General features: G+C 32.3%; 1 protein-coding gene across 1 annotated transcript in view; it reads right to left on the bottom strand.

Moving 5' to 3' along the window:
- The window catches only part of FAP (fibroblast activation protein alpha), a 90510-nt gene that overhangs the window by 43067 nt on the left and 32285 nt on the right, over positions 1-15158 (bottom strand). The window contains exons 10-12 of the mRNA XM_051986265.1: positions 13039-13142; positions 9628-9763; positions 6882-6926 (exon numbers count right to left, since the gene is read on the bottom strand). Coding sequence (XP_051842225.1) covers positions 6882-6926; positions 9628-9763; positions 13039-13142 — 285 coding nt within the window. The remainder of the gene's footprint in view (positions 1-6881; positions 6927-9627; positions 9764-13038; positions 13143-15158) is intronic.

Genomic DNA, 15158 nt, shown 5'->3' with positions numbered 1-15158 from the left:
CACACACAAAAATTCAGCCTTATTCTCTGACTGATAAGCAGAAATGATTTTTAAAATTATATTTAAGCTCAGCTAAAAAAAAAATCTTCTCTAGTTAGCTTTTAAAGAAAGGCCCTCCAAGAAACAAAATGGTCTATAAATAATATGGACCTATCTTCTAAATCTACAGCTACAAGGCTAAGAGCAATAAATTTGCCACTTGCTACCTGTTCAGTAGTCGCTGGGGCTGGGGGAGGGGGGGGAAGGGAGGAGCAAGGAGAGGAGGAAAAGTTAGATGGCCCCATAGTGCATAGGGTGCTATACCTGCAGTGAGGAAGACCTGAGTTCAAATCCTGCCTCATTTATAAACTATGTGACCTTTGCAAGTCATTTAATCTTTGTCTGCCTTGGTCTTTTCAACTATAAAATGGAAATAATAATACCTATTTCATATAATTGTTCCAAGGATAAAATGAAATAGTAATTGTAAAGTACTTAGCATGGTACTTGGCACATAGAAGGCAATTATTAATGTTCATTTTTTTTCTTCCTATCTGGCCTTGGACAAATTACTCAAGCTTTCTGAATCTCAACTATACAAATCTAGAAAGTACTAGAGTTGGAGGAGATGACCTCTGAGGTCTTTTCCATCTCTAAATCTATGATTTTATGTCCAGATTACCTGTTCCTTTAATTGACCTCAGAAATGTCTGTTGCAGTTTTGTGGCTATCATTTCATAATTGAAGTCTTCTGATATGATCAGTCTTCATTTGCAATAGACAATCTCCAGTGAGCCAAATCATGGAAATTCCTTAGTTGTAACTTCTTTATAATCAGTATCTTTTCTTTTTTTGCTGAGACAATTGGGGTTAAGTGACTTGCCCAGGGTCATACAAATCAGTATCTTTTAACAGAGATTTTTCAGTTTCAAGAAAAGAGCTCTTTTCAAATTGGCTCCATCATCAAAATCAAGACAAATGGCTTACTACTAAAATCTTTTAAAAGTCAATTGCTATTTTTTGTTTTTTGTTTCTACATTATCTTCATTTACAAATATAATGCTTCCCCTTCACTCCCAAAGAGCTATCCCTTGTAATAAAGAATTAAAAAAGAGAGATAAAGAGAAAAAAAAGCATTGACTTGAATATTAAATGGTCTCAAAATATTTCAGGACATTTGGTGGTAAAGATGAGCAAAAAGTTTTTGTAGTCCTTTCAATGAGTTATTTCTCTGAGGAAGTGAAAAAAGTAATTATAACTTCATAATACTGTTAAATCAAAAATGGTATAGAGCTCAATGCCAAAAATTAAAAATCAGGAAAACAGGAAGAGCATTTGTGTTAAACAAAGATTGTGTTATCTTCTTTACTCTTTCCAATGCACACATCTAAGTAAATAATATTTTAGCCAAGTCTGTAACTCAGGTGCAGTAAAGAGAGTGTGAATTATTTCCGAGTTCACATTTGGAGAGCATGAGCCCATAATGCATTTTGTATTACAGGTGACTACCCAATAATCACACCTGTGCCCTAGATAAGCATCCAGATCAAGATCTTACCCAAAGCAAACCATGACACAGCCTCTTCAGTGGAGTCATTTGTTAGGGTTAAATTTCTTCATAATTTGTGCATCTGGATAGAAAATTTTATGAGCCTTTATTTATGACTTGCTTGCTAAGCAGAAGTGCTTACCCATGGCATGGCTCAAGATTGTAGTTGATAAAAGTGAAGGAAAGAAACAGGAGAAATAAAAAATTCTAGTTTTTTTCCAGTCTAATTAATGGTTATCTAAGTCTACATTCAGTCAAAATGAGGCTTGGAATCATACAGAAAAATATCCACTTTCCTTAAACCCAGAGGTCATGTTGAAAGTAAAAAGCTGGGGCAGCTAGGTGGTGCAGTGGATAGAGCACCAGCCCTGAAGTCAGGAAGACCTGAGTTCAAATCTGACCTCAGACACTTAACACTTCCTAGCTGTGTGACCCTGAGCAAGTCACTTAACCCTGATTGCTTCAGCAAAAAAAAAAAAAAAAAAAAAAAAAAAAAAAAAAAAAAAAAGAAAGTAAAAAGCTAGATAGTATTTTGCTTAAATTATCTAAAGTATTTTGTGGATCTAAACATGTTTAGTTTTGTTGTTATTTTTCAGTCATTTCAGTCTTGTCTAACTCTTCATGACCCCATTTGGGATTTTCTTGGCAAAGATACTGGAATTGTTTGCCATTTTACAGGTGAGGAAACTGAGACAAACAGGGTGAAGTAACTTGCCCAAGTAGTAAAAATCTGAGCCTGGATTTGAATTCTGTTCTTCCTGACTTCAGGCTCAATGCTATAGTGACTTCACCATCTACTTGTCTCTTCTCCAACTTCAAGGGCTAACATTGTAGATAAATTGACTGATCTCACCCTCTTTTTAGAGGGTTGCTATATAACAATAAAACAACCTACAAAAATTTGAGGAAAAAAGTAACAATCTAGGTTTTTGTTTGTTTTCCCTCTAGTACAAGGCCAAGAAAGTAGCTAGTTTGATATTTTTGCTCTGAATTGTTTGCTATCATATTAACCCCAAATAAGACTCATGGATTAGAGCTCTATGGCAAAGTGGAATCAGGAAGACTTAAATTGAAATCTAGTCTTAAACACTTATTATAGCCTTGTGACCTGGGCATATCCCTTGACTTCTATTTTTCTCAGTTTCCTCATCTATAAAATATACCATCTATCTCCCAAGGTTATTATGAGGATAAAATTATATAATATTTTTAAAATGCTTTGTAAAAATAACAGTATGATAGCAGGGAAGCATATAATGATTTTGGAATCAGAAACTTTGTTCTGATTGTCTAGTCAAGTCCTTTTTGAAATTTGTTTCTCTTTTGTAAAATGAGGATGTAGGACTAGGTGATTCATAAGGGATTTTCTAGGTCTAAATCTATGATTTTTTGCATGTTTATTTAAGACAATAAATATAAATAATAGCTTCTTAAATCCAAATCACATCCCCAGTTGATAAATGGTCAAAGGATATTAACAGGTAATTTTCAGAAAAAGAAATTAAAGTTATCTATAGTCATATGGAAAAACCTTGTTCTAAATTACTATGGATGAGAAATGCAAATTAAAAGAACCCTTTGGCACTATCTCATAACTCTCAAATTGTCTAATATGTCAGACAAGGAAAATGACAAATATTGAAGGGGATGTGGAAAAATAGGAACACATTCACTATTGGTGGAGTTCTGAACTGATCCAAACATTCTGGAGAATAATTTGGAATTAGACCTAATAGGCTATAAAACCGCATATTCTTTGACCCAGAAATACTGATTCTAAGTTTGAATCCCAAAGAAAAATTTTTTAAAAAGGAAAAGGACCTATTTGTATAAAAATACTTATGGAATCTCTTTTTGTGGTGGCAAAAAATTGGAAATTGAGAGGATGTCCATAAAATGGGGAATGGAACAAGTTGGGGTAGAGGATTGTAATGAAATATCATTGTGCTACAAGAAATGAAGAGCAAGATGATTTCAGAAAAAAACAACAACATGCAAAAAACATGCATATTTAAAAATCTGGGAAGACATATGGATTTCTACTAAGTGAAATAAGCAGAACCAGGACAGCAATATACACAGCAACAGCAATATTATATAGATAATAAACTGTGGGAGACTTAGTAACTTTGATCAATACAATGATCCACCACAACTCTGAAGAACTCATGATGAAAAACACTGTCTACCTCCACATAGAGGATTGATGAATTCTGATCATATATTGAACCATATTTCCCTCTTTCTTTACTAATTTCATATATATAATATATATTATATTTCTTGCCTTTTTAATGGATGAAGAAAGGATGAATGAAGGAGAGAGTTTGAATCAAAATTAAAAATGCTTTAAAATTATTGATCAACATTAAAAAAATTATATATATTTCAAATTTGCTTAAATGAAGATGACTATTTTCTTCCCTTTGGATTATGGACAGAGTCAAATGTGAGATATTGACATATAGTATACATATGTAAAAATGCAACTTCTTTTAAAACAAATATAGGATTTGTACTTTAAAAATCATCTTTCCTTCAAAGTAGTCTTCTTGCATAGCTATATCCTTATTCCAACAATGTTACTATTTTTCAAGATTTTTTTTTTAATGTAACAGGAATTTGGCATATGCCTAAACCATCTAAAATGAAAGCACCCAATAGAAAACATCAGGGAGTTGCTTTTATGAAACTGGAGACCAGATATATGTGGATATTCTAAAATGACCTTCATTCCTAGAAACCATTAACTATTATGTCTCAATATTTTAATGGTAGCTCAACCTCAAACTGTTTTGTTTTTTAATTTTCAGACCATTTCATGGTATTGGTTTGGAGGCAAAATGCCAGATTATCTGGCTTTAATAGTGAGCTACCATGTTCAGCAGATTTGACGAAGAATGTTTCCAAGAATTAAATCCATACTTAAAGAATGAAATTTGTAATTAATGAAGATATTAAAAAATAACCATCTATCTAGCCCTTTTCATATTTTATCTCATTTCCCTTTCTGATATGCATAAAAGGCATGACTATCTCTATTTAATAATAGAAGAAACTGATCTTCAGATAAAGTGGTTCATCTTGGGAACTTAAACCTGAGTTTCTTAATTTCAAATACAACCATCTTTCTATTCATCCCACTGCCTCTCAATGAATATGCTCTGAAATCCAAAATCTGTTGAATGATTTTCATTCAACAAAGTTTACTATGTTCAAGGCATTACAACACTATGTGTGGGATTGTTTAGATACAAATAAACACAAGAAATAATCTCAAAAAAGGGATTCTAAAACATTTTGAGCAATAGATATACTTGTAATAAGAGCGTATAGTTTATTAAGCTTTGGAGGAGACAACACTCATTTGTGTATATAAACTCTTCTAGTCTGTCCAGTTTTTTAAATAGCTCACCATATTAACCATAAAATGAGGGGATTGACTACTGCATTTTAAGGATTCTTCCAACTCTAAATCCAATGACCTCATGATTTTATTCCATACATATGATTCATATGATTTAATTACAGAAAAAATAAAATAAAGTTTTCAAATGTGTAATAAACTAATATCAGTACAACTCTTTCTTTTTCTATTCTTTGCATAGCAAATTTAAAAAATGGGAATGTGTAAGACAAAGAGCTCCACTTTTTGTTGTCTTTAATAAAGAAACACTCTCATATTCTGAGCATCTGACAGGATTACTTAAGCACATTTTCTATATCTGCCTACTTTAGGAAACCAATTTGAAAGTGACTAAGAATATAAGATTCTTCAAGAAGACCATTCTTTTACTGAGTTCTTCCTATTCAAGGTGACCAGTTTAAGAGTTTTCTGTATGCAAAGCATTGTGCAAGGCACTAGGGATTTAAAAACAAAAGCCTTAGGATCAAAACAACATAGATCTAGAGTTGGTAGATCTCAAAGTCCAGTTAGTCCATCTATCTCATTTTATAGGTGAGGAAACTGAGGTCCAGGCACATTAAATGACTTGTGTAAACTCACACAGTTAGAAAATTTCAGAGGCAGAATTTAAACCTAGCTCTTCTGATTAAAGCCAGGAGTATATGTTATAATGTATAAAAGTATGAATTGAGACAAATAATTTCCTTTTTCTGAATACCTTTCCTAGAGGTTCATTTGGAATATATTGTAAATCTATTAAATGGAATTTATTATGTCTTTATGGATATATATCTATATATATGCACACATATGTATAAATTTAATAAATTTTATGAAAATGTTCTTTTGTGATGGAAAAATGATGGGAAAACTGAATTTAAAGGTATAAATAAGTGATATATTAATTTTGGCAGATCTTCATTTATAATTTAACTGCCACTTTGCCTGTTGTAAATTTCCATGTGTATGAAGCATTTCAGCCTTTGAATGATTTTTAGATCTTTATTATCCATATATTCTGAGTTAATGGGTTAAAAATACTGAGAGTTTCCTTTATACAGCCTAATGTATCCACATAGTAGAGAAGGAGCCTTCCAATCCCTCTATTAACTTGATTATAAGCCCATTTCTGTGAGAACAAGTAACATCATTATCTGACTTTTCAGGTAAATTCAAACCTATCTTGAACTGTTTATCAAAAATAGATGACTTCCAATGGGATACAATGGAGATAATACACAATCCTTCCCCCCCCCTTTTGCCCCCAGTATACTTGGATCTAGTGATAAAAACTATCTAAAGAAATTAGACAAAATAAACACAAAAGCTACTTTTAGAATATTAGAATACTTACCTTCCTTTTGGGCTTTATTTAAAAAAAAACACAAGCATTTCCAGTCCAGGTTGCATGGAATTTAATACAGAAAGGGATATTTTTTAAAAAGAACTTTTTAAAGAAAGAACTATTCTCTATAAACCACTTGTCCAATCACCTTTCTATAAAAACTCTATTTGCTTTTTTATACCTTATTAATCAGTTGAAACTATTTTAAAATATCTCAAATGTCTGATTGATACTAAGGATTTAACAATATTTCAGTTCTGCTAATTTTTCTCTTTTAAAATATTTTTAGGTGGGTTCTGGAAAAAGAGTTTAGAAATGCATGTCCATGTGAAGAAATTAAGTTTAGGGAATGCAACATCTTTCTTACTTCCAATATAGCTCTACAAATGTAGACACTGAAATCTCATTCTGAAAATGCACTTTTCAAATTTTGAAATTATCTGGCACAAAATTACTTAAGGAATTACTTCCTTTGTGCTTTTTACCTTCAAATGTGTCTATGAAAACAAGTAGTGCCAGTTTGGATACATTTCAAAATTCCTTTGATAGCTGTGTATCTGTCAAATTTCATGAAAATATTAATGTAAAGAGCAAAACCATACTCCACCAGCCCATCCAGTTCTGCTTTCTTCAATGTGCTGCCGGCTCTGCATAACAAAATAAGACATTAAGGATTCTATTGTGAAATTGATCACTAGATTTAACTTCTTAAAAATGGAAATTAAATCAGTTTTATTGATTATGTTCAAGGCATGGTATTAGAAGATTAACCTCCAATAAGAATTTGAAGATGATGTAGATGATTATTTAAAAAATCATTTGAAGCACAGTTATATTTGAAATGTTGACTCTTACTATAGATGTTTTGTTACCTTTTTCTTTATTACTGCCAATGTAGTGACATTTTTTCTTCTGGAGATCAAGGAATCATGCTCATTTCAACATCCCATGAAAATCTAATGCAATTTAAGGACTTAATATAGTAGTTAAATAATAGCTGGAGAATAATCATGTCTCACAGTGAGAAACATGCTAGATTGTTTCCTTACTCTGTCTCCGTATTCTGAGTAAGGAAACAGTTTGCAAATCATCCAATTTTTATACATAATCATAGATGGAAGATGTTCCAATTAAATTTTTTTAAAAAAATATAGCAATGATAGGGTCATCTTTAAAGCATATTTGTACATAGTAAGATTGCCATTTCAGTAAGATCACTAACATCAAATTGATCACTTTTAATTTTTGCTGTATGAGTATGATCGCAGTCTGACTTCCAGGATGGAGAACAATTAAAACTTTTAGTAAATACCAGTATTGCCAATTTTGTGATCTGGGTTATCTTGGTGTCTTGCTTTTCTGTCTTGGTCCAAATAGCTCCATAGAATTTTATTGTTATTGGTCATTTAATCCTTAAATTTTTTTTATTGGCCTGATACTCTTTTACATGTTGGATTACTAAAGATCCTTGTGTTCTCAGATCTCTCTAGAGTTGATCACAGAAAATTTACATTTGGAAGATGAATTTCACAATATGAACATTAGTAGGTACTACCTAAACATGGGACCTTTAGTAAATTTTAGTATCTATTTTATGGACATAAAATTAGAATAAATCTTTCAAAATGTTCTTTCCTTATAAAATAAAAGCTTTAAATGTCTTTAAAAATATTTTTTAAAGTTGCTACACATTTTCATAATTTAATAATTACTTTTTTGAGAAAAGTTTTTCCTATTTTAAGGCTTTAAATAAATGTTATACCTAAATGACCACAAACATCTATATGCAAACTCCAAAATGCATTCAAATTTGCAAATGTCTATATTTTTAATATATACTAAGCTCCTTAAAGTAAATCAGAGGTATTTCTGCTAAAGCATAATAGGAGAGATGAATGTTTTCAAAATACGTAGGACTATCAAGAAATTGTACTCTTTCCTTGTTATGTTGAAACAAAGATATATTTCAATTTTGTCATTGTTGTTCATCCTTTCTTCTTAAAGAAGATGGTGACAAGATGGAGAGTGAGATCAGAAAAGAAAACAATTGCTATTTACACTCATTTGAAGATATCAGAACTTAAACATAAATAAACTAGGTTTGGGGGTGTTGTTGGCCATTCAATGAGTGATTTGCTTTTAAAGGCATAGTCAAATAACTATTTAAAACACAATTGGCTTTTTAAACATCTGACTTTTCAGACTTTTCAAGAAATCAAAAATGAAAAAATACACAGGGCAAAAAGTAAATTGTCTCAACTTTTCAAAAAAAAATGAGAAAGGAGAAGAAAGAAATAGCAGCATCCCCCAAATTCTGCTCACACTGACTCAATTTGGGTACTTGGGGTAGCTACTATTACTTTCAGATAATACAGTAAAGACATTTAATACAAAAGTTCTCCTAAGGATCTGGTTCATTCCTTCCCATAAATACCCATACCATCTATGAGAAGCATAAACTTAGGCCATGGTAATGATGAGGGCTCATGGGTAAGAAATATGTGTATTTTATTTAACACTGAGCTTAAAAAAAAAACTTCTAGAAAATTTAAGAAAAAAATTATCTAAGCACCTTGCAAAGTAATGATTTTAAAAAATACTTTTAAACTTGAGTTATTTTGATTTTTTGAGGACCTAAAATATTTTTACATAGAATTCTGTTAACTTTTTCCTTTTAAAACATGTCCAGTTTTCTAGATGGAATTAAATAGTTTACTTTGATTCAAATGTTTTTTTCCCCTCACTTCATAAAAGTTTATTCCATTTGGTTTAATGAAATATTTCTTTCTAATAAAAGATTCCATGAACTATAAACATCCTTCTTCCAGGTTTTCTTATATCCTTGCCATTCCCTTTTTTTTCTCTCTTCTCTCTTGAATCAAACTTATAAACCACTTCATGTCAAAACCTCCTCAATTTTCCTTTTCATTATCATGTATTTAACAAAAAAAAGCTCCTTTGCATATTCTTTCTTACTTCATTCTAATTTCTTTTCTTGTCTTGTACTTTTTCTATCCTTATTCTATAAGATTTCATTTCCAACCTAATTCAGTTTCAGATTCTTGATTATCGAAGTACATTTAATCTTGTTATCCATTATCTTTCTAAATTCTATTTTTTCTATGTATTCCATTTTTAGCTTACTGGATAGCAGCTAGAATAAGTATAGCTATGAACTTGTGTTATATATTATTTCAGAAAATGGTAAATTTTTAATTTGAGACTTTTTGTAGAGTATCAAATAATCATAGCACTAAAACTAATCTTATAATGATCATTAAGTACATAAATCTTTGGGTTTGCATATTCATTTTAAGAAAATACAGCAATGGTTTTGATGTACTATACCTTTGGACACTCCCAGTTTTGTGTGTTTTCTCTGAAGTCACATATAGACAGTACTGTAACATTTTGGACTCGTTTTAACCATTGCAAACATACTCGTTCATCTGTTACCCAGGTGAGCCAACTAAAATAATAGTCACTGTGAATAAAGCAATAGACAGTTATCATCACTCAGTCCAGATTGAGAAATCAGTTATAATCAGAGAGAGCATAAAAACATAACTGTTGTAGGCATAGTCATTTTGAAAAGATGGCATTATGGGACATTTATTAGAGATGATAAGATCAAAGGATCATAAACTAAGAAACAAAAGGAATCTTAGAAGCAGAGTGGAAGAATGAAAAGAGATTTTTTCTGTCTGAGAATTGGGTTCAAAATTTTATTTGGCAACAATTCTGACGTGAGTTTGGGAAAGTGAGCTATTCTTTAAAGTCCTATATTTTATCTCACCTGTAAAAGGAGGTTAGATCATGTGATCTCTAACTTCCTTTTCAGTTTTAAATCTGTTACAATTCAACTTTCTCATTTTACATATGAATGAAGGAAGAGCCAAAGAAGGCTAAATGATTTGTCCACCGTCACACAGAGACTACTTGACAAAGCTGGGAAAATTAATGTCCATAGGAAACTTTTGTCATGTACTGTGCTCTTTGCAATAAAGACAATAACAGCTATCTTCACAACAACTCTGTGAGAAAGATGCTTTTATTATACTCATTTTATAGATGAAGAAACTGAGACTGAGAGCAGTTCAAGTGACTTAGGGATTCAAAGCTAGTAAAGTACAGATTTCAGATTCAGGTCTTCCTCAGTCCAAGTCCAAAATTTTATCCATTATACCAGAAGTATCAAAGTAGGGCAGCAAAACTCCCCAGTGAGTGCCAACCAGATTGAAATGTAATTGTGAAATGTTTAACTAAATAAAAATATACAAGATAGATAATGTTAATTTGTGAATTCTGAATCAATATGCTCCCAGAGGGATTAAGATCCCTTTCTATTAGAAACTGATACCATTATATTGCACCAACTAGTGGTCTTCAAAGAACTGGTTTTTTGGGGAAAAATTTATTCAGTAAGTTAAAAATTCAATCAAACTAGCTGATTTTGGTGTAATAGTAAGGGTCCTGAATTTTCTGCTTTTCAATTTTTTCAAATTTTCCAATTTTCAATTTTGAAATTTCATTTCTCAATTGTTTTGAAATAATGACATTACAATTGTTTCATATGTAGAGAGAACAATAGAGAATATTAATGTGAAGAATCATAATATGTTAGAATCAAAAGGGACCATAAATATCATCTAGTATAACTCTCATTTTAAAGATGAAGAAATTGAGGTCTGCAGAATTTGCAACTTGCCTAAAATCATATAACTAGTTTGTGACAGAACCAGGACTGGAAACTTGGTTTCTTATTTCTTAGTCCAATAATCTTTTTACTTATTATATAAGATGGTTGATATTAATGATCAGGAAGCAATTAATTAATTAATTTCTAATTAATTAGAAATTGAATATTGTTTTATAAGGCATTACCATCTAAATACATAAGCTTAATTTTTAAAAATATAGATCTGATTTTTATACCTGTGGAGAATTCCTAGTATGAAAATTATGCCCTTTGGTCTAGATTGCTAACTTTTCTGAAAGTTATATTTTTGGATAGTTGCCAAACACGACTAAGGGAGCTAAATGATCTGCCCACAGTCACATAATCAATATTACATAGCATATTTAGGTTTGCAAAGTAATTTACAAATCTCATTTTATCCAGTTATTAAATGTCTTATAAGATTTAAACTCAGGTCTTCTTGATTACTAGCACTCTATCTATTGAACCATAATTAGTGTCAGAGAACGTAAGATTTCTGCATTCCCAGGCAAGCTTTCTAAGCTACTCTTAATTTGATTTCCCTTAATTAATTCCAGGTGATAAAATTGCAGACTTTAAGGAGCACAAACCAGAGACAAGAGGAATTAAGGTCTCAAATAAAGGCATTATCTCTTCAAATGATGAAATAAGAGCATAACTTATGTGCTTTTATGGCTAAAAGTTAAGCAACATCTTTAGTTATCTTTTAAAGAGCAAAATATACTTTTCAGAAGTCCAGCAGGGACCACTGGAACAGAAGACAGATATCAGGACTGTGAGCTCTGGTCTTCAAATAGACAGTCAGCTGTGACAGAATTCTACTAGGCAGGAGCAGTTCTTTCTCTTTCTTCCCTCATTGACTACAGAATTTTGCAGAGAATCCACTCCCTAATAAGAGGCCCTATGCCCAACAAGAAGCAGACCCAAAGAGCTTAGATGAGTAGCCTATCCATCAAAACTTCTGTACTCAGGGGGAATAGCATGAAGATTATCACAAGAAATAAAAGATGTAGGGATCCTGTAGTGTCAAATGTGTGAACTGCCTAGTTTGTTTGTATTCCCTGTGTCAATTATCTCTATACTAGTGTAATCTATATATGTGTCCACTTTTCCCACTGATGCTGTGTGTAATTGTTGAAGAAACAAATTTTTGGAGAGAATGTTCATGCAATGTTAATAAGCAAATGTTTTTATTTTAGCTAATTCTGTTCTGTGACTGATTACTAATGGTAAACATACTGATAAGGGCTCATAAACTATACTTCTCAAAAGGCAAACCCACAGAGTATCTTGAACTTGGGAAAGTCTTAACCGTCAATTCAACCAGCAAGTATAAATTAGGGAGGAGTTAACTTAGAGTTATCTTATACTTAGGAAAAGTTTATTGAGTATATATCTAGTATACCTTTAAAAATATATAGTTTCAATATGCACATGTTATAGCCTCTTTGTAGAATTAAAATTCTTTTAGGACATGGACAGTTTCTATTTTGACTTGCTATTCTCATTGCCTAGAATTATATGATAATCAATTATGATAGACTTAGCTCTTCTCGGCAATACCGTAACAATTCCAATAGCTATGGGGTGAAAAATGCAATGTACATCCAAAGAGAAAGCTCCAAACATTGAATGTGGATCAAAGCATAGTATTTTTGTGTTTTTCCCCCCTTTTGGTCTGATTTTTCTTGTAAAACATGACAAATACGGAAATATGTTTTAAATGATTATACATGTTTGACCTATATCAGATTACTTGCTGTTTTGGGGAGGAAAGGTGGTAAGAGAGGGAGGCAGGAAAAAAATTGGAGCACAAAATCTTACAGAAATAAGTGTTGAAAACTATCTTTACATATATTTGGAAAAATAGAATACTATTGAAAAAATGTGTGCTGAAATAATTACAGGGATTTCTCTATGCATTAACATAGACTGATAAACACTGGATTGCAACTTTTTAAAATGAGGTATGAATTCCTCAACAAAATTGAAAGCATAATGATATCAATAAAGATAACAAAAATAAGAGAATACAGTACCTTGATGAAATCATTACTGGAACTGGAACTTCTCTGGGACCCACATATTCAGGATAAGTGGTATCAATAACAAATACCCTGACAATAGGATTTTTAGCCCCAGCCTGTCAAGAAAATGAATAGCAGTTTATAAAATCCTACTTGTCAGCAGTGTTTAAGGATACTAAGAATGTTTCAAAAGGACAGCAAAAATGAAGCACATAATATCATCATCGGAACACTACCTTTTTACCACTGCCACCCCCAACCTCCTCCCAACACTATTCATTTACATTTCATTTGTAAGGGCAATGAGGAATGTTGTATCAAAAAGTGTCTGTGTAGATGATACTTGGGATTCTTAACTTTGAGGGACTTTTTGATACTTTCATACTTAAGCTATTAAAACTGCATTTTGGGGGCTGGTGAGGAAGAAAGATTCTCTTTAGGTATCACCAAAGCAGATATCTTCCTCCCAAAGGACTCTTTCACATCGACTATTATTCTTCCCTACCTGCAAAAGAAAGCATTCCTCCTTAGGGACTAGGGGAAAAGATAGAGATTATGTACAGGAGAGACTAAGATCAGTATGCTTTGTGGTTTGCATGATGAAATTCAGCTTGGGACAGCTCTCAGACAGGATACCTGGTTGGTCCCATTATTATTACTACCCATAAGAGTAGGGGAGAATTGACGCCAAACAAAATATTCAGGAAGAATTTATTTTGTATATGCCTTTTAGAAGACATATGCTTATATATACAACATGCTGATTTTTGATAGAAGGTCAGTTCATTGCAGACAGGAACAATTTTATCTTGGTTTCCTTTGTGCTTAGTACAGTGCCTAGCACGTGACAGATGCTTAATAAATACTTCTTGATTGATTGAAAAGAAAATTGTGGCAATAGTAATATGATTGTCTTTTAATCTTAATATGTTAGTACAGCTTCACAGAACCTAAGCTGCAATTTCCCAAAAAAGAAGTGCAAACTCCTCCTAAATAAAATTCAAAGCATAATAATTTCAGTAAAAGAAAATGGGATAGCCCCAGGACACACAAATTTTTCCTTTTACCCCTCCTGTTGTGTCCTTCCCTCATGTTGCCCACTATTCTTCATACACAGACATTTTTTCAAGTCCTCAAATTATTTTACTTTAGTTAGAGGGAATCTTGGAGGAAAAAACCATATTTGAATCCAATAAACTTCAAATCTAAAGTCTCACATTATACAATTTGGCTTGAATCAGATTCAAACATTGCTCAGCCTGTTTCAGGATTTAGGATTCAGGACTTAGGTCGGCTAAGTCTTCCCACCTCTACATCCTTTGGATCAAGTTGCCCTTCCTTGCAAGTCCAGCCCTTCATACATACAACATCCTCACTTCTGAATTTGAACTTCTTTCAAAGCTCTTCACCCACAAGGAAATAAGGTCCTTATTTGAGCCCCAACTTCTTTGATTTCAGTCCTTTCTTTTTTCTTGGCAAAGCTCAGCTTTCCTGATCTGCTCCTGCTGTCTCAGCTTTTTCAACCCTTCCTGATGTCACGGAAGCCACATGTGCTTCCATATTCAATCCCCTGAAGGCACCATTAGTTTCCAGCCTCCCATCCTGGGTCTCTACGCCTACTCCCAGAGATTTCCCAATCTAGGCACACAGTTTCTAACTGACATCATTTCACAAAACTATTAGGACCTCTTCAACTTCATTATAGTTCAATTACTTTGTCTCAGGATAGAGTGAATTTATTCTTAAATTCACATAAGATTCAGGGGGAAAGGGAAGATTTTTAAAAATATATTTTTTTCCTCCTACTTATACTTAGGGAGACAATGTGGCCTAAAAAAACTTTTTTTTTGGGTAACTCAGGGCAGCCCTGAGTAGGGCATTAACTCCATGATGGTCTTCTTTTAATGCTTAGTTTTTGAAAACAACTAAGATCAGTTCTTCCAAATACATTTCAGTCTCCATATTTAATAGGAAATTGAATTTTTTACTTCCACTTTTCAGGTCTCTTATAAAAGTTAGACATGAAGTCTGAATTCTTTTCTTATCATGGTCTCTAGGTAGCTTAGAATCACAATAAAGGAAATATCACTAGGGATATTGTCAGCATTTGTAATACTTCGGAAGTGTAGAAA

This window comes from Antechinus flavipes, chromosome 3, assembly GCF_016432865.1.
Source record: "Antechinus flavipes isolate AdamAnt ecotype Samford, QLD, Australia chromosome 3, AdamAnt_v2, whole genome shotgun sequence".
In the NCBI taxonomy this organism is placed as follows: Eukaryota; Metazoa; Chordata; class Mammalia; order Dasyuromorphia; family Dasyuridae; genus Antechinus; species Antechinus flavipes.
This window is presented reverse-complemented; position numbering and strand designations above follow the sequence as displayed.